Source organism: Xenopus tropicalis, chromosome 10 (assembly GCF_000004195.4).
Source record: "Xenopus tropicalis strain Nigerian chromosome 10, UCB_Xtro_10.0, whole genome shotgun sequence".
Taxonomy (NCBI): Eukaryota; Metazoa; Chordata; class Amphibia; order Anura; family Pipidae; genus Xenopus; species Xenopus tropicalis.
In genome coordinates, this window is record NC_030686.2 from 7,228,603 (window position 1) to 7,249,105 (window position 20,503).

Sequence of the window (20,503 nt, forward strand, 5' to 3'; positions counted from 1 at the left end):
TTGGCGCTTTATAAATAAATGTTAATAATAATAATAAAAGTAGGCCAAATGAAAAACAAACGCAATGATGTAACTATACAAACTGTGATAACTGCAACAGACTATTGTTACCCCTTCCTCCCTTTTCCTTTCTGTATCCCTACCCCCTCTCCCCCTATTGTGTATGTTACCCCTTTTTTCTTTGTAATTATTTGAAAAATGAAAATAAAGAATATATTAAAAAAAAGTAGGCCAAATGGTTAGGAGCAGGGGGGGGGCCCTTACCCCTTGGCCCACCAGGAGTTTTCCTGGTATCCTGGTGGGCCAGTCCAACACTGGAGCTACAACATTATTTCCCAATACCTACATGGTTTCCTGTATCTTTTATCTGCTTCTAAAATACAGTCTCGCCCATGGAATGGAACCAGTGATGTGTCCATATGTCAAGCTTGAGGGAGTTAAAATATTTTCCGGTGGGGCCCAGTAAATTTTAGTTACAACACTGGTAGAAAGCACAGACTAGTGAATATGAAATGTTTTCAGGGGCGTAAGTACAGAGGCAGCAGACCCTGTGGTTGTAGGGGGGACCGGGAGTGTAGGGGGCCCAGTAAGGCAGCAATTCAATAGATCTTGGTAGAACTGGCAATGTTTTAAAACCCTAAATTAAATTTGCTGAGGGGCTCTATAACATCTAGTTACGCCGCTGAATGTTATACAGTGACATATACTGTTTGTATAATGTCCCAAGAGAAGTTAGAAATGATTATCAGGCATATTTTGCCAAAGGCAGCTGTGAAGTTTCCTAAGGTCAGTTAGGCACCCTAAATAAAAAACAAATCTTGGGGAGTTACTTTTTTGAGGAAACCTCAGACTTTTTTTGAGGGCCGTTTTCTGCCCGTGTATGGGACATTCTGGGTTTCTGTGGTGTCCCCCAAAACTATATGTGTACCTCCCCCCCCACAGAGACACATGGCTTCCTCTACATGTGAAGCGGAGTCCGGTCAAACGCTCTCAGGTCTAAATGAAATAATATTCCCACCCTGCATGATATAAGATGTAAGTTCTAGCAATTAATGTATATTGATAACTACTGCTTCCAAATGTAATTGCAGCTGCAAGCAGTCTTTGTTGCCATCTCTCCATCACACACACGTTATCCTTCTGCTGCATTGGTTCATGAGTCAGAACACACAGTGAAGAGAGCAGTAACAAATACTGCTTACAGACAAATAAAGGGAATTCCTGTAGAGAGATTTTTTTTAATTCTAGCTTTTTTGTGTGGAGAAATCTTTTATAAAGTAGAAATAAGTGTAGTTAGACACTCCCTTAGTGGCATATAATGGTATATACATGGTACATACTCTACCATATACTAAATTATTTCATACAGTTTCCTGTCTCAGACAGGAACCAGCATGGATCAAATTAAAACAGGGCAGCACATAACCTAAGAGCCGCCTTTCTGGCATCAGTCCCTCCATTTGACTACATTTCCCAATCATTCTTGCGGCTGCCAGATGACGTGTAAGGGAGGGGCTGTACTAAATGCAAGCGTTGTGTGATTGGATGTTATTTGGCATGGAGGACATGTGGTGCTGTATGAGCCAATCAGGGGACTGGGCGGGCATGTACCCATGTCAGCAGATAGTGAGGAGAGGGAGCTGAAGAGAGAAGCGGCTCAGTGGCAGTAACAAAAGGAGCCGGATCTGTAGGGAGAGGCAGTCGGGATAAACTGAGCCGGGTGAGTGTTTCTTGTTCCTCTGGCTGCGCTTCTCCTGTTACATTAGTACCTACTCACTCGGCCGACTCTTGCTATAGCTCAGGGGAACCCACTGTCGCTCCATAATGCTGAGTTTCAGAACTACCGAACCGAGCGTTATCCCCATCAGACCCATTTGGGCTGAAAGATGGGAAGTGAAGGGGCCCAAACCCGTTTGCTTTGCGCAGTGGTATAATGTACCTATACTGCCCCCCTCTGGCGTATTGCCTTCTAAAGGGGAAGTTCAGCTTCGACAAAAACTTTTAGTATAGATAAACATGTTCAACTTTTAATTGGTTTTTAAATGGTTTCTGAAATATTATGACCTACAGCTGAAAATACTGCCTGGGTATGGGGGTCGCTGACCCTGGCAATTGAAGGTGGGACTTTAATTTGGTCACTGCAGGCTCGCTACTATAATATCCCAACTTCTACCTGGTTGCTAAGGTAATTTGGCCCCAGCAACCAGACTGCTAAAGAGTCAGGCAGCTGTCCAACACAGATAATTCTAAGAATTTGAAATAATTCTAAAACAAAAATCAGTTGCGAATGCTGCTGTCTGCATCAGGCTAAACATTCATTTCTTAGGGGAACTTTCCCTTTATAAATGCTACCACCTATGAAATTCCCCAATCGTAACTACCCTCCTATTGGGTGCTACTTGTAGAACAGTGCCAGGTCTTGGGTGTTGCCCACAAAGGAAAAGATGTAGCCATGCTGACTGCCTATGGTCAGACTAACCAGGTCAGATTCCCTGTTGTACTAGTTCAGCATCCTTCAATTAATTGGGTCCTACCCCCTGAACTGCACCCACTCGCGCTTAAATACATTCCTACTAACTAGGGAGTACATATCAGGCAGGCACTGAACCAGACCATGATGTAGATCAGGGGTCCTCAAACTTCTGACCCAAGGGGGCATATCAAGGGCCCCTCAGATTGTTGGGGGGGCCGCAAAATGTTGCCCAAACTGGTCGCATTTCCCCCCAACCCCTCCTCCTCGACACTCCCTTCGTCCGTCCGTCCGTCCGTCCTCCCTCTCAGCTCCCCCGTCCCGCTGAGTCCTCTCTCTCCGCTGCCAGGGGTAAGGACGCAGCGGGGGGGGGGGGGTAAATTCCCTTGGGGGGGACTGGATCTCGTAGTTTGAGGACCGCTGATGTAGGTGAAGGCTTTATTCCTTTGAATGAAACCGTTTCATTTACATTGTGTTTGGGTTTTGCTCCTGGTTCCCCCTTAAAGGGGACCTATCACGCTAAGAAGTAATTCCAAATCCTTATCTATTGTGTTAGTTGAGCAAAATAAACTTTAATTACACTATATAAATTATTTTTTTTTTTCCCCCTTTAGTCTTGGAACTTACAATTACAGCCAGCAGGCCGGCGCCATTTTGTTATTAAGGAAAACTTTGTATCACAACCAAATTGCATGCATTTGCCATTGAGGTGATATCTAGGAAGTGCTGAATGGGATTTTAAAGTAACTGTAATTAAAAATCTGAGCTGTCAATCATATATTGCCTGCGCGGGGCAGGCAATATATGATTGACAGCTCAGATTTTTAAATACATTTATAACAGGTATGGATGTTTAATTTGCAAAGGACTTTAATTATACAGCTCTTTATGTGTGGGTGACAGGTCCCCCGTAAAGCGGTTGTTCACATTTAAGTTATAGAATGGCCAATTCTAAGAAATGTTTCAATTGGTCATCATCATTTATTTTCTATAGTTTCTGAGTGCTTTCCCTTCTTCTTCTGACTCTTTCCAGCTTTCAAATGGGGGGGGGGGGGGGGGGGGGGGTCACTGCCCCAGCAGCTACAAAAACTTATTACTTATCTGTCTAATCAAGCCCTCTCCTATTCATAATCCAGTCTCTCATTCAAACTGCTGCTTGGTTTCTAAGATAATTTGGACCCTAGCAACCAGACAGCTGGTCAAATTCCAAACTGGGGAGCTGCTGAACATAAAGCAAAATAATAAAAAGTGAAGACCAATTGCAAATTCTTAGAATATTCCTTTTCTGCTGATTTCCATTGTGTCCCTACTCAAACAAGAATTCCGTCTCTGGTTACAGGGTCGGCCCTAAATTGTATCCCTGTTTCCCTTCAATATCTCAGCAACCAGGGAGGGGGCAATGGTCCTAACATTCTGCTGAGTAATAAATCTCATTTCATTAGTCCCTCTGCTCCCGGCATCGAGCCTGTAATCTAATCCCACCCTCTTGATCGGCCTCTGGTCCACGGCTGTTGCATCATGCTGTGTTGGAATGTACCTACGGGCAAGTCCATGCCAGATACACATTATTATATATATATATATTATTATTATAATAGTTGGCATTTATTTCATTAATTTAGACTTTCCGAGTGTATTCGTTAATGCTCTAAAGCTGTTCTAATTGTCTGCCCCTTTCTTGTGTCTGGTTGTGACTCTGAAACAATGTAGCAGAATGACTATGAAGATTTTTATTCATCCAGGTCATGGTATATCTATAAATAAATTTAAAGCGACTGGACTTGTTGAGTAATCATTGAAGACGGTTCACTACTCATCCGAGCAGCTTCTTCAGTTCAACTGGCTGGTATGGGAAGTTCCTCAGCATATGTACTCTTCCACTAATCCAATCACAATGGCCGATCCGCTCGCTTGGTGATGTTGCCAAATGAGCGGATCTTCTCCCAATATCCCCACCTACGGGTGGGCGATATCGGGAGAATCCAGGCTAATTCGATCGTTTAGCTCTGGGGCTAAACGATCAAATTATAACGACATGTATAGGCAAAGTCGGTCCCCGATCTGACTAGATTTTCTAACCTGCCCAATGAAGATCTGCCCGATTTCAGGCCAGATATCTGTCAGGCAGGCCCGTCGGTAGTGCCCATACACGGGCCGATTAGCTGCTGAATCTGTCTAAGGGTCCCATATCGGCAGCTAGAATCGGCCTGTGTATGGGGACCTTAAAGGTGCCCATACGCCTTAAGATCCACTCACTTGTCGATGTTGCCAAGCAAGCGGATCTTCTCCCAATATCCCCCACCTACGGGTGGGCGATGTCGGGGGAATCTAGGCCAAAACGGGGGCCAAAGGATTGAATTATAATAATGGGCATAGGCAAGATCGGTCCGGGGAATGCATCAACGAGCCGATGCGGTCCCCGATCCGACTAGATTTTCTAACCGGCCCAATCGAGATCTGGCCGATTTCAGGCCAGATATCGGTTGGGCAGGCCCGTCGGTAGTGCCCATACACGGGCCGATTAGCTGCCGAATCGGTCTAAGGGACTGATCGGCCCGTGTACGGGGACCTTTACTCTTTCAAAGTAGCTCCACAGCATTCACACCTCTGGAATTTCAGATGTCACCTCTCTGAAGAGTTACAAAGTGCCATGCCATAGTGATTGGATTAGTGGGAGAGTACATATGCTGAGGATTGAACTGAAGAAGCTGCTCGGATGAGTAGTGAAACGTCTTCAATGATTACCAAACAAGTCCAGTTGCTTTAGATTTATTTATACTAGATATGTAACAGAAGTCATTTTGCCCCTTTTTGTCAGCTGCTTCATGAGTCCAAACCAGAAGTGCAGGAAATATAAACAGTCAGACAGATGCTCTTTCAATGGTAATAACAATTACATATACATTTTTAATGTTTATTTGGAAAGTTGTTAGGAACTGCATAAAGAGGCCAGTAGTGATGTGCTGGTCAACCAAGATGGCCTACATCCTACCCCAACCTACCCCCTCCCAACCACACAGTGATATTCACATACAATATGCAGTTGAACTTCATTTTATAATATATATATATAATATTCATTTATTTATGTTGCTTTTTGTTCAGCAGCTCTTCAGTTTGGGATTTCAGCAGCCGTCTAGTTACTAGGGTCCAATGTATCCTAGCAACCAAGCAATGGTTAGAGTAATACATTGGAAAATTAATGGGGGGATTTGGAAGGGTTAATTAGTATTCGGTTCGGTATTTGGCCGAATTTTTACCAAAAAAACTGGGTTTGGTGCATCCCTAATTCGCCAAAAAAAAGTGTTAAAAGCTGTGTAAAATAAATGGAGAAATTCGCCATCCGTATGCCACATTTTACACTGTTATTTTACATACGTTACAATGGGAAAAAAAACGCATACATTTTTTTTCCCATTTTGCACTTTTTACATGAATTTAGTGACCGTTTATACAGCATAATAAATCTGCCCCTTAGAAATGTTATCAGGTGAGGAGCACACAGCGTGCTGATTGGTTCCTTACCCCCAGTCCCATACTTACCTTATGATGCCTCCATTTGCCCCGTGTCCTACAGTTGCATCTGTCTAATTTGGCTCAATGCGCCACTGGCAGAGAGTTTCATTTGTCTTTGTAAACTGCTTCACACTCGGAGATACATACCCTTCTATATCATCTGTATCTACAGTCATTTACTCTGGAGTAGGGACCCATAGCAGTCAGGCAGTGATTGATTATTGCCTGTCAGATTCCATAAAAAATCTCTGTGCCCACAGGCATCTCTAAATGCACTCACGGTGCGATTCAGTTGTACAGTACGGGTTCTGTTGCACAGCAATGCAGGGGTTCTCGGTTTTGTAATTATTAACCCCATGTTTATAGAGCACCAACATATTCTGCAGCGCTGTACAATAGAAGGGTGTGTATGTCAAACATACAAATACAGGAGATAGAGGGAAACGCAGGCAGGGGATTTTCTAGTGTTTAGTAGCCGTGAAAATGTAGCTGCTACTAAGTAGCTCGGTGTGTCTTCTGGCAAGTGTGTAATGAGCGTTTCCCTCTACTTAGTAGCAGCTACATTTTCACGGCTACTAAACACCAGAAAATCCCCTGCCATAGACAATACTGAGAATTGCCCCTGCTAAACACACATAGAGACAGTTATCAGTAAATGATCAGCATTTAGATTTGTGACAGTTCTCTTTTTAAAGGCAGTACGCCAGTGTAACTAGAGGGTAATTGCCCCATGTCAAAAATGTACTACCCCCAGTTGGAATGACTACTACTGGGCATTTCAGCCGGTGGGTACAGGGGCGGGCCAAGCCGACCGGGGGCCCTAGGCAACCCGGTCGGCCACCTCGCCCCTGTACCTTCCCCCCGGTGGGGGGGGCGGCAGCGGCTACGCGATAGTTCATTGCCCCCACCGCGTAATGACAAGCGGCGGGGGCAATGAAAAATGAGCCCAGTCGTTGCGCCCTAGGCAGCTGCCTCTTCTGCCTACCCCTAGTTCCGGCCCTGGGTGGGTATTACAGTCAGGAGTGACCAGGACTTTTCTCTGCTGATTTCAAAAAATCCTATTTTCCCCCATCCAGGGTATGTGGGCTCAGTTACCCTATACTGCCATGGGGAAATCATTTTTAGGTGATAGATGCCCTTTAAAAGTGGACGTCCATCCAAAAACAGTTCTAATTTTTAATATGCGTTATTGAAAATTGAACACGTATTTGTAGTTGAAGGCAGTGTTTGTTTGTAACTTTCAGTCCCGTGTTTCTGATTCTTGAAACAATGTAGCAGAACCAGTTATCTGATACGCAGCTTTAGCTAGCATTGTAGTTTGTAAAGCTCATTTGAACAATAATTAAACCCAATAGGACTGGTTTGCCCCAAATAAGGGGTAATTATATCTTAGTTGGGATCAAGTACAGGTACTGTTTTATTATTACAGAGAAAAGGGAATCATTTAACCATGAAATAAACCCAATAGGGCTGTTCTGCCCCAATAAGGGGTAATTATATCTTAGTTGGGATCAAGTACAGGTACTGTTTTATTATTACAGAGAAAAGGGAATCATTTAACCATGAAATAAACCCAATAGGACTGTTCTGCCCCCCAATAAGGGGTAATTATATCTTAGTTGGGATCAAGTACAGGTACTGTTTTATTATTACAGAGAAAAGGGAATCATTTAACCATTAAATAAACCCAATAGGGCTGTTCTGCCCCAATAAGGGGTAATTATATCTTAGTTGGGATCAAGTACAGGTACTGTTTTATTATTACAGAGAAAAGGGAATCATTTAACCATGAAATAAACCCAATAGGGCTGTTCTGCCCCAATAAGGGGTAATTATATCTTAGTTGGGATCAAGTACAGGTACTGTTTTATTATTACAGAGAAAAGGGAATCATTTAACCATTAAATAAACCCAATAGGGCTGTTCTGCCCCCAATAAGGGGTAATTATATCTTAGTTGGGATCAAGTACAGGTACTGTTTTATTATTACAGAGAAAAGGGAATCATTTAACCATTAAATAAACCCAATAGGGCTGTTCTGCCCCAATAAGGGGTAATTATATCTTAGTTGGGATCAAGTACAGGTACTGTTTTATTATTACAGAGAGAGAGAGGAAATAATTTTTAAAATTTAGAATTATTTCCTTATAATGGCATCTATAGGAGATGGCCTTCCCGTGATATTTGTAAAGTAATAGTGCTTGTTCGTGTAACTATATGATAGTTCTATGAAGCACAAGATATATGATCGCCTCTAATGAAGAGCATGGGGGGCAGGGGGTGCTTTATGATTGTGTCTCATTATTGATCCTTATCTAATATATGACCAATGAGTGCTACACTGTGATGAAATTGCACCTAGAGATCATAAATCTCTGTGTTTATATTGTGTATATTCAACCCCCTGCTGTAAAATGTAAGGATATTGGAAGTCTCTGAGGCATTCTCTGTACACACAATTTCTTTTATGCAGGGTTAAGAACTCTGGGGAACCTGTGTTATTGAGGTTGTTGAATTACAACTCCCAGAACCCCCTTAGACTGTGTATAGAATTCTGGTAGTGGTAATTAAAGGGGAACTCCACCCAAACACAACTTAAGCTTTTTGAAAAATAAACAAGCAACTTTGCAATATACATAAATTAAAAAGTATGCAACATTTTTTTTTATAATTTTCAATGTAATAATCTGGTTTGGACCAGTTCCCTAAGCCCCCCCCCCCCCCGTTCCCTAAACCCCGCCCCCTGTTACCCTGCTGGTCTGGCTGACTACTTTGTGACTCAAATAAACTGTAACAGTAGCGCCTGTCCCTCAGCCTGCCTCCTCCCAATCCCACAATCCCCTGCTGCACACGTGATGTCAATAAGGAAAGGAACATCCCAGTGCAATGCATTGTGGGTTATGTAGTTCCTGCATGCTGCCTGTAAGCTGTGGGGAAGTTGTTACAATGTGTAACATCAGTGTTTTAGTCCCTCCTCCCCTGCCAGGATTTCAAATGATGCAGAAAGAATAGAACTGCTTTGCAGCTGGATTTCAGCCTATAAAAATGGCCTAGTTTGCTGATTGGCACCAACCCAGTGTCACTGCAACAGGACGGAATATTTGGCAGAGGCTGCCGTGACTTTGATGTTATTTGTGTCTATAAGTCGCCAACAGGTTTTACAGGAAATGCAGAACTTTTATTGTTATGATTAAGGGCACAAACTTGCCCGTATCCCTCACCCTCTTTCCCTTTTCTGCGTGACTCACCTACGGATGGTTTAGCCCGTTATTCCCCTGTACTGAGAGACTCTGTCTCTGTTCAGCCTGAGCACCCTAGGGTGCTGCCCTTGATAAGTAGTGCCCTGATCAGCTGCCTATGTCCCTGTTTAAATAGAGACAGGGACTACAACCCATCAGGCTTCTTAAATGAGATTATAAACCAGTAGGAGGCCTACGGGAGGCGAAGGCACAATATATACTCATGCAAGGCTGAGTGAAACCCAATAGGGCTGTTCTGCCCCCAATAAGGGGTAATTATATCTTAGTTGGGATCAAGTACAGGTACTGTTTTATTATTACAGAGAAAAGGGAATCATTTAACCATGAAATAAACCCAATAGGGCTGTTCTGCCCCAATAAGGGGTAATTATATCTTAGTTGGGATCAAGTACAGGTACTGTTTTATTATTACAGAGAAAAGGGAATCATTTAACCATGAAATAAACCCAATAGGACTGTTCGGCCCCCAATAAGGGGTAATTATATATGAGAGATGGACCCCGGCTGACTGCTCTGGTTGCCCCCGTGCATGAAATGGTTAATCAGCATCTGCTTTAGTTTTGCAGCAGGGCCCTGAAATTATCCGTACAGTGTTTACCTTCAGCCTCTGGGGAAGCTCATTTAATTCATCCCTTATGCCTAAGTGACTGCTCTGACCCTGTCTTGATATACATCATGGCTTCCGTCAGCGTTTTGCCCAGAAATGCAATCTTTGTGTGCAGGGGGGGTAACTAAATGCAGCCGCTGAGGTTTCCTGCTGGGCCGGGGAGGGCAATACCCTTAGCTTAGGCTAAAACAATAATTTCTTGTCTGCCGTTACCATTCGTGCTGCTGTGTTTGACTGTATGAAACATTAATATAAGCCACTAACTGTTTTACCCTCGGTGTTGCCCGCAGGTAGTCGCTCCTACACACCGGCCACAACATGTCAGCCAAGGCGATATCCGAACAGACCGGAAAGGAGTTCCTATACAAGTACATCTGTACCACGGCAGCCGTGCAGAACCGCTTCAAATATGCCCATGTTACCTACGACACCGACTGGGACCGTCTGGCTCAGGAACACCCGTGGCTTCTTACTCAGGTAAGTGATTTTTTTTTTCTGACACTCCCGCATACTTTTCCTATACAGAGGCTTAGTGATATTGCACAATATATGACAAGCATTACAGGCTTTACTGAAATCTCTCAGCCTAGAGCCAGCCTTTGCTTCCCAGCAGGCCCGGACTGGCAATCTTTGGGTTCTAGCAAATGCCAGAGGGGCTGCTGTAAGTTGCCACAGACAGTCACTATCTATTGGGCTGGGGGGACTGTTTGTGCCTCTGACTAATGGGAATGCCAGGGGGGCTGTAAGGTGCTATAGACAGTCACTATCTATTGGACTGGGGGGCTGTTTGTGCCTCTGGGTACTGGGAATGCCAGGGGGGCTGTAAGGTGCCACAGACAGTCACTATTTATTGGGCTGGGGGGGCTGTTTGTGCCTCTGGGTACTGGGAATGCCAGGGGGGCTGTAAGGTGCCACAGACAGTCACTATTTATTGGGCTGGGGGGGGCTGTTTGTGCCTCTGGGTACTGGGAATGCCAGGGGGGCTGTTGTAAGGTGCCACAGACAGTCACTATTTATTGGGCTGGGGGGGCTGTTTGTGCCTCTGGGTACTGGGAATGCCAGGGGGGCTGTAAGGTGCCACAGACAGTCACTATTTATTGGGCTGGGGGGGGGCTGTTTGTGCCTCTGGGTACTGGGAATGCCAGGGGGGCTGTAAGGTGCCACAGACAGTCACTATTTATTGGGCTGGGGGGGCTGTTTGTGCCTCTGGGTACTGGGAATGCCAGGGGGGCTGTAAGGTGCCATAGACAGTCACTATCTATTGGGCTGGGGGGCCTGTTTGTGCCTCTGTCGCAGTTCAGACCTGCTTCCCAGATCTATTAGGCAGAGCATTCAGGCAATTGCCTTAATATAAATGTCCTAGTGGCATCATGTTAGTAGCTTTCTCTGTGTATGGAGCAGCATAACTCAAATCTTATTAAATTCTGCATCAGCGGCCTATCCATTTGGAATCTGGCTTGCACCCAGATCAAGGAGATAAATTTAATTATCCCCTGCATAAATCGAATTAATGCACCAAGGGCAGAAGACCTCAGGAGCCTGCTTATGGGAATGCACTGTAACTATTTAGTGATGAGAAAAGAAGATTGTAATAAATTGAAATAATGTATACGGTTTTAGACCACTTTAAAGGAAAACTATACCCTCAAAATGATTACTTATCCAACAGTTTATATCATATTAAGTGGCCTATTAAAGAATCTTACCAAACTGGAATATGTATATCAGTAAATCATGGCAATTTCAGGCCAGATATCGGTCGGCCAGGCCCCTCGTTTCTGCCCCATACACGGGCTGATAAGCTGCCGAGACGGTCCAAGGGACCCATATCGGCAGCTTCTATCGGCCCGTGTATGGGGGCCTTAGATGAACATCATGAAATCATTATTACTCATTTTAATGCTGCCTTAACTCTCCTATAGCCCCTGGTGGTAAAGCCTGACCAGCTCATCAAGCGTCGTGGGAAACTGGGACTCGTTGGCGTTAACCTCAACTTGGACCAAGTGAAGAGCTGGTTGAAACCACGTCTTGGGAATGAAACCACAGTGAGTATCCGCCCGTCTGTATTCCTTGGAAAGTAATAAGTAATGACTCACTCGACGTGGAGTCATCGATTTCCAGCACAACTATTAAAGCAAATGGCAGCTTATTTTTGTCCTCATTGATACTACACCAGGGCTTGCTAATCTGTCATTTGCATCATAACACTACATTATATAATGTGCTGGGCGTCGCACTGTTACATCAGGTATAGGGCAACTGTCAGCTATAACAAAGATAGTTTACTGAGCTTGTAAAATTCTCAAAATTCTCAATTGTATTTATCATATATTATTTATAACTGACAGTCACATTTAGGTGTAACTGCAAAAAAGCAAAACCATAAAAGAAAAATGTTACAATCAAAGGAGAAGTAAAGCTAAATGTTTTTTTAGCTCCGTGACAGCAGCCCAGAGCACACTGTCACTAGCACTCAGAAGCATTAATGTTCTAGGGCTGCCGAACCTTTCTGCTGGTACAGTAAGTTCAGAATATAACATTCTTTCTTGCCTATTTATAGGCTTTAGTTTTACTTTAAATTAGGCCAAAGCCTTTGGCTTAAACTCTCCCACAGCCCATCGCAACATAAATATTCATCTCCGATTACTCCCTGACCTTTTTAATGTGCCTCCATTTTTGGCCATTCTGCGTATCATTAATTTATGTGCAGATTGTTCAAGACGGGCACTCCTCCTTGTACAGTATGTATCTCTGATGCCTCAAGGGGTAACTTAGCTTGGGAATGGCCAAAATAATTCCAGCACAGAAACCTGAATAGTTATAGAGTTGCTGCACCTCTGACATCTGCTGAAGGTACAGAAGCACTTGTATGAAAGAAGCTTTAGTTGTTCATAGCAAATCGATCCAATCACTGAAATACTAATAACCAGTAGTAAATCGGCTTCAGTGGTTTTCTAAATATGGGCTGCATTGCAAGATATACATTGCCTTCAAGTATTATAAACATGGGCCAGCCGACCCTGGGAACTGCGAGTGTTGCCCCACCTGATTGGTGTGGCCACATGGTGGAAGGTAGGTGGCTCATCCAAACGTGGGGGTGTGTGTGGCAGTGGTTTCGGGCTAAGTGTGAAGGTGAGGAGGTCGACACTGGGGTGGGGGGCCCCTAAAGCGGCAGCCTGGGTGAGCCCCACACACCGCAGTCCGACACTGACTGTGTATAGTATATCTATAAAGGCTGGAGTAGGCAGATGTCTAACATAATAGCCAGAACACTACTTCCTGCTTTCAGCTCTCTAAGCTATTAGCAGTCAGTAACCAATCAGTAACGTGAAGGGGGGCCATAAGGGTCATAATTGTTAGTTTGCATTTGAATCTGACCTGCGAGCTCACAAACTAACTGAACGTTTGGGAAAATACCATGTTTTTGAGAAAAAGCAATGGATCAAGGCATTGATAATAGAGTTCAAGCTCAACAGATTGCAGAGAGACTGGATGACTGACAAATCCATGACTGATCCTATAGACAGGAATGACTGATGCATCTTAGAATAAAGATTAATATTTCTATAAAACTTGTTATCAGATACCCGCCGCCATAGCCCAGAAGGCCTGGATCAATGCCCGATTCTCAGAGGATGTATTTAAACCATTGTTGCTGGGTTGCTTAGATGAAATGTTTGTTTTGTTCCCCCGAATCTGTGCAAATCCAGTGCATAAATCACTCTGCCCCGTCTCCTTGAGTAAATCACTCTGCCCCCAGTTCTGCGGGCGTCAGACTTCCATATCCTGCACGCTGCCGAGCTGTCAGAATGGCCAATTAGCGAGATGTATTCCCAGCTTGCCATCTGGGATAGAAAAACTGCATGCTATGGGCTTGATTGGCCGCCCGTTGTCACAAGTTGATGAGGTGCACTTGCCAGCCTTTGGCTGGAGATACAAATATAATTCTGACCTGAATTTAAAGTAAATGCATTCACTTTTGTGCCAAGCAGTGGTGCAGTGGAGCCAGTGGGGAACAGACTGATATACCCCTGCTGCAGGTCCCTGCAAGATCCATATTTCTTATATTATATTACCTATATTGTCTATATTTTGCCCCTATAAACGTTTTATTCTACCCCTGGGCACTTCTGATGATGTCACTTCTGGTTTGCAGCAACTGTACTTCCTGTGTAATGGTGGTCAGCGGGTTGCAGATAGGGCAGTTGTGGGTCAGGTAGGGGGTCAAAACAGGTAAAAATGCAAGTTGGGGGGATGTGGATCTGGTTTGGGTCCGGGTCTCAAAAATTGGTTCCATGCAGGTATTAAAAGGTGGCTATACACGGGCCGATTGTAGCTGCCGATATTGGTCCCTTAGACAGATTTGGCAGCTTATCTGCCCGTGTAGGGGCCTGCCCGACCGATATCTGGCCTGAAATTGCCCAGATATCGATCGGGCGGGTTTAAAAATTTAGTCTGATCGACTAAATGCACCCATTACCGTCGTTCTAATTCAATCTTTGGGCCCCAGGGCCAAACGAGTGAATTAGCCCGATATCACCCACTTGTAGGTGGGGATATCGGGAGAAGATCCGCTCGCTTAGTGAGCGGATCTTAGTGTGTATGGCCAGCATAAGCTGTGGATCCTTTTAACATCCTAATCTTTCAGTGAGCCATGCCCTGGCCAACATGGTGTATTGGCAACCCAGCAATATCCATAGTACCCAGACATTAGTCAGGATTGTATGCGTATGGTAAGTGTGGCAGCTTTACAAAAGTCTCCAGTTTAAAGTATTGGGGACACATAAGGTTGTTGGCAACATTCGGTGATTATTTTTTATAGTAAGCTAAGGGGTTTGCATAGCGGCAGCTGAACAGTGTGTCTAGGACAGCATTTCAAACAGACTGAAGTGATGAAAGATGCTCATTTTGTGGCTCTTTTAGAGCTTAGGTACAGGCGAGTTCTGTCAATGCTGCATAGAAGAAAGCAACAGAATTTGCCCAGGGTAAAAAAGACAGTGAGCCTGTGTGGTTATATGAATGTGATTTCTGCCTGTTTATGGTCCCCAGACTGTAACCTGTGAACAAAGCACTAGTTCATCTCTGTATTTAGGGAAAACATGTTAGTGAAATCTGATTTAATCCTGCTCCAGAGAACAAAATGGGAATGCAATCAAGGATTTCAGGGTTTGCCATTATATTCCATTATTTTCTAATTACCTTATGCTTTATATCAGGGATCCCCAACCTTTTATACCCGTGAGCCACATTCAAATGGAAAAAGTGTTGGGGAGAAACACAAGCATAAGGAAAAAGTTCCTGGGGTGAAAATAAGAGCTATAATTAGCTATTTGGTACCCACTATGTGGACTGGCAGCCTATAGACGGCTTTGGTTGGCTTTACACTGGGTTTTATGCAATCAACACTATGCCTATGGCTCCCAGCCAGAAATGTAAAAATAAGCCCCTACTTTGAGGCAACTGGGAGCAAAATCCAAGGGGTTGGTGAGCAACATGTTGCTCACGAACCACTGGTTGGGGATTACTGCTTTATATCATGTTATTTTCTTTTCATCCAGGGCCACATAGATAATTACATTGCCTGATGTGACCTTCTCTGATGCGGATACCTTTAGTGAGGAGGTCACCTGAGTGTAGAATGTAGGCTTTGCTATGCTATATGCAATGTACATACAGCTGCAGCTTGTCTGGAAAACCATCAGTCCCTATAAATGTATAGTAAAACAAAGATAGGTCAAGGCAAGAGCTGATTACTTATATGTGTTGTTCGGGATTGTATTAACGATGTTTTGTTTTCTTTATTTTTTTTTCCAACTCAGATTGCTAAAGCCAAGGGGATACTGAAGAATTTCCTGATTGAACCGTTTGTCCCCCATAAGCAGGTGAGGCCCATCGAAATATTTTGGAGTATGTTTCATCCGAAGAAGATACCCCTATAATAAGTGATTAGGCGTTAAATATTCTCTGCTCAACTAGCAGTAGCAGGGCCTTTCCTGTCATGAAGCAAGAGCCCTAAGAAAGCACAGAACCATTCATTTTAGGATTTGATTAAATATCCAGTGCTAAAACGTAGCTGTTTTTTTTGCCTGCACTAGTGTTTTTCTGTTTGGTCTGTGCTGGGGTTTGCAGACTATGTGTAAAAATACCCTAGTGTAGATCAGTCTGTAACAGTGGCTACTGAAACGGCGAAAGGAGAGACCAAGGGAAAGTTCTCCACCTTACACCAAAGCTGTTTCATTTGCTGATGCTTATTTCTGTCTTTGCTAATGTGAACGTGTGATGTTTGTCGAGTACAGGACATATTGCTTGTACAACGTGAGCAAACAGGAGCTGGGAAATGGCTCTCCTTATTACTTTTGGGTAATGATAAGAGCCATCAAATGATGCTAATCCTGGGTAATATGTCTTCATTTGTTGTCATAATGGCAGTTCCCTTGCTCTTGGAGCGTCCGATTGGAAGCCATCTGGTCGGATCTGACCCTTTAAAAGATTTTTTTTTTTTACTGCTTTTAAAACAAACATTAACAAAAAATAGATAAACAAAAGAAAAAAATAGTTGGGTATGCACAGTTCATTGCTTTTTGGGTTTTACATGCTATTATCAATAGAAGGCACAATGCAGAATACCATTCCAATAATACACAGCTTTAAAAAAGATTTTTAATGCCCCCCTTCCCCCCCCCCCAGAATACCATTGCAATAATACCCCCCCAGACTACTCAAGGGCTCAGTTGATATCTTTGAATGACAGAAAAGCAGTATAGTGAATAACGACCCTCTATATGGAAACATTTGGTCAGTACCACTCTCATAATAATGCCTAATAAAGTGGGCGTGACCAGAGGTTATAGAAGCCCTATTGGGCCCCCTGTTCTCTCACTGAACAGAGAAGCTGCTGAGTCTGCTATTTGTTATGCCTCTGAAAACAGGACTTAATAGACCCATATTTGTGTATGCTATGTAATAAAAGGCAATAAGTTTGCCCAGGAGCAGTAACCCATAGCAACCAATAAGATGCTTGCTTTTAAAGAGGTGACCAGTAAATGCTACCTGCTGATTGGTTGCTATGGGTTACTGCTCCTGGGCAAACTTAGTGCCTTTTATTACATAACCCCATTATGTAATGTAGATTGCCCATTTGTAGTTTTGCTGTGATTTTACCGATACCCGAGGCCAGTATGGAAGGAATGCTTACTCAACCCACCATAACTATTATTTTTTACCCCCCGCAGGAGGAGGAGTTCTATGTCTGTATCTATGCAGCCCGAGAAGGAGATTATGTGCTGTTCCACCATGAGGGGGGCGTAGATGTGGGTGATGTGGACTCCAAAGCCCAAAAGCTGCTGGTTGGTGTAGGAGAACGTTTGACAGAGAAAGAAGTCAAGTCCCGCCTTCTGATCCATGTGGCCCAAGACAAACAAGAGTAAGTTCTGGATGGGTCAAGTCACCCATATTGTAAGCTCCACCACTGATAGGATAGTGCTACTTCCTGTTATCCCAGCAAGCTCCGCCCATTGAGAGGTACCGGGGCTTGTATTGCTGCAGCAAAGTGCTTATACCTGCCTTTCCTTGCCCAATGCTGGGATGTAATATGCTCTACTGAAAATAAACATGAAATAAACCCAATAGGGCTGTTCTGCCCCAATAAGGGGTAATTATATCTTAGTTGGGATCAAGTACAGGTACTGTTTTATTATTACAGAGAAAAGGGAATCATTTAACCATGAAATAAACCCAATAGGGCTGTTCTGCCCCAATAAGGGGTAATTATATCTTAGTTGGGATCAAGTACAGGTACTGTTTTATTATTACAGAGAAAAGGGAATCATTAGAATTGGATGATATATACTTACTATACCTGTGAAACTCCTCCTAAATAGACTAGGTATGAACACATGAGAGAGAAAAACTCAGAAATAGAGGGAAAAACTGACACCATCATTGTTAATTTGTTAATTTGATTTATATAAATTCTTTATTATTTCTTATATTTTCTTTATTTAATGTAAAACTGGGCAATGCAATGTAACTACATGTTTACAAATGTACAAACTTTCCTTTCTGTGATGCTCAATAAAAGAATTGTTAAAAAAAAAAAAAAAAAGAAAAGGGAATCATTTAACCATGAAATAAACCCAATAGGGCTGTTCTGCCCCAATAAGGGGTAATTATATCTTAGTTGGGATCAAGTACAGGTACTGTTTTATTATTACAGAGAAAAGGGAATCATTTAACCATGAAATAAACCCAATAGGGCTGTTCTGCCCCAATAAGGGGTAATTATATCTTAGTTGGGATCAAGTACAGGTACTGTTTTATTATTACAGAGAAAAGGGAATCATTTAACCATGAAATAAACCCAATAGGGCTGTTCTGCCCCAATAAGGGGTAATTATATCTTAGTTGGGATCAAGTACAGGTACTGTTTTATTATTACAGAGAAAAGGGAATCATTTAACCATGAAATAAACCCAATAGGGCTGTTCTGCCCCCAATAAGGGGTAATTATATCTTAGTTGGGATCAAGTACAGGTACTGTTTTATTATTACAGAGAAAAGGGAATCATTTAACCATGAAATAAACCCAATAGGGCTGTTCTGCCCCCAATAAGGGGTAATTATATCTTAGTTGGGATCAAGTACAGGTACTGGCTGGATAATGAATTTCCAGATAACAGATCCTATAGCTCTACATACATATCTATCTTGTTCCGCTGCCTGCATAGCTTATACTTCCCTATTATACAAATATACAGTAAATATCAAGTAATGCATTTTTTCTATTAACTCATCAGCTCTTTGTGCGCCACTCAGCTGACCTGTCTATTTACTGTTGCTCTATAAGCAATAAATCCCCATCCCCATTTGAACTAGATGGCCCTTCAGGCCTTTATTTTACTTAGGTTTTTGTGCAAACAGCAGTGCATTATGAAATGACAGAAAGTAGCACGGTGACCTGGCACTGAGTAACTAGAAGTGCTGTTTGTAGAGCTCTAATGGTTTGGCCTCTTCTTTTACGGTTATTATTGTTCATTTTATCTCTTTGTGTGACAGGGATGTAACATGTTTTCCCTCAGTGTGTGTATTATATATGTTTTATATTGTCTGTTATTGTGTAAATGTAAAGGGCAACTAAGCATTACAAATGAGGGTAATAATAAGTCAGTGCTGCTTCCCCCAAACAGCAACATTCCGCCCAGTGTTTCTGCCTTAAGCAAAATTAAAATCTTGCCTAAGTCATCACTTAGCCGGGGACGGCAAGAAGCCGACTTTGGTAACTTTAAAGGGGAGCTCCAGCTTCGGAACTAAAATTTGTTAAAAAAAAAAAAACCCACACAACACAGAAACCCCTAATATCCCTATCCCTATAATCTGTTCCTTCAAACAGTAGGAATAAATACCATTTTTATATGCTGAAATCCAGCTGCAAAACTGTTCTTCTCTTTCTGCATCATTTGTAATCCTGGCAGGGGAGGAGGGACTAAAACACTGATGTTACACATTGTAACAACTTCCCCTCAGCTTACAGACAGCATGCAGGAACTACATAACCCACAATGCATTGCACTGGGATGTTCCTTTCCTTATTGACATCACGTGTGCAGCAGGGAATTGTGGGATTGGGAGGAGGCAGGCTGAAGGCAGGCTGAGGGACAGGCGACTACTGTTACAGTTTATTTGAGTCACAAAGTAGTCAGCCAGATCAGCAGGGGAACAGGGGGCGGGGCTTAGGGAACAGGGGGCGGGGCTTAGGGAACCGTTCCAAACCAGATTATTACAAATCCACATATATATATATATATATATATATATAATTACATTATATACCATAGTGCCATTGGCTATGGGAATAGTCCCAGCTACCCTGTGCTATAGAAAGAGTTAATGCAGCCTTTGTTTCTGTTGCTGTTTAGTTGCCCTTGAGTATAAGGCTGTGTAAAGTCTAGTTTGGGATTCACATTTATGTAAAGTGATGGGTTTTGGATTGTGTGTGAGTTCCATACTGACTATCCTATTGCAATCTGCGCAGGGTCCTCGCCAGCTTCATCACTGGCCTCTTTAACCTGTATGAAGACCTGTACTTTACCTACCTAGAGATAAACCCACTAGGTAAGTGATACCAGGTGCCATTTAGGACCCGCAGCTTTTGTCCGTGGCCGTTTATTGTTAAATACAAATTATTGTTTTGCCTTTTCCCTCCTAACATTTCTTCTTTCCTCTGTTCTTAAAGTTGTTACAAAGGATGGAGTGTACGTGTTGGACATGGCGGCCAAGATCGACGCTACGGCTGACTATATATGCAAAGCCAAATGGGGCGACGTGGAATTCCCACCACCGTTCGGCAGAGAAGCTTATCCTGAGGTGAGAGAATCATTTGCTTCCAAATGGGGGTCACTGACCCCGGCAGCCAAAAAGCTATTGCTCTGTGAGGCTCCAGTTTTATTGTTATTGTTACTTTTATTACTTATCTTTCTATTTAGGCCCTCTACTATTTATATACGAGTCTCTTATTCAAATTACTCCCTGGTTGCTAAGGTAGTTTGGACCCTAGCAACCAAGTAGCTGCTGAAACTCTAAACTGGAGAGCTCCTGAACAAAAACTGAAGTAATTACAAAACTACAAATAATAAAGGATGAAGACCAATTGCA

The 20,503-nt window shown here is 43.1% G+C and overlaps 1 protein-coding gene across 4 annotated transcripts in view; it reads left to right on the top strand.

Moving 5' to 3' along the window:
• The first annotated feature begins 1,602 nt into the window (after positions 1 to 1,602).
• acly (ATP citrate lyase) overlaps positions 1,603 to 20,503 on the top strand; it is a 44,633-nt gene continuing 25,732 nt past the window's right edge. For 2 of the 4 annotated variants that reach the window (XM_012971671.3, XM_012971673.3), the window contains exons 1-7: positions 1,603 to 1,720; positions 10,132 to 10,330; positions 11,776 to 11,898; positions 15,673 to 15,735; positions 17,086 to 17,276; positions 19,884 to 19,963; positions 20,085 to 20,215. In XM_012971671.3, coding sequence (XP_012827125.1) covers positions 10,172 to 10,330; positions 11,776 to 11,898; positions 15,673 to 15,735; positions 17,086 to 17,276; positions 19,884 to 19,963; positions 20,085 to 20,215 — 747 coding nt within the window. In that variant the 5' untranslated portion in view covers positions 1,603 to 1,720; positions 10,132 to 10,171. 4 annotated transcript variants of the gene reach the window in all.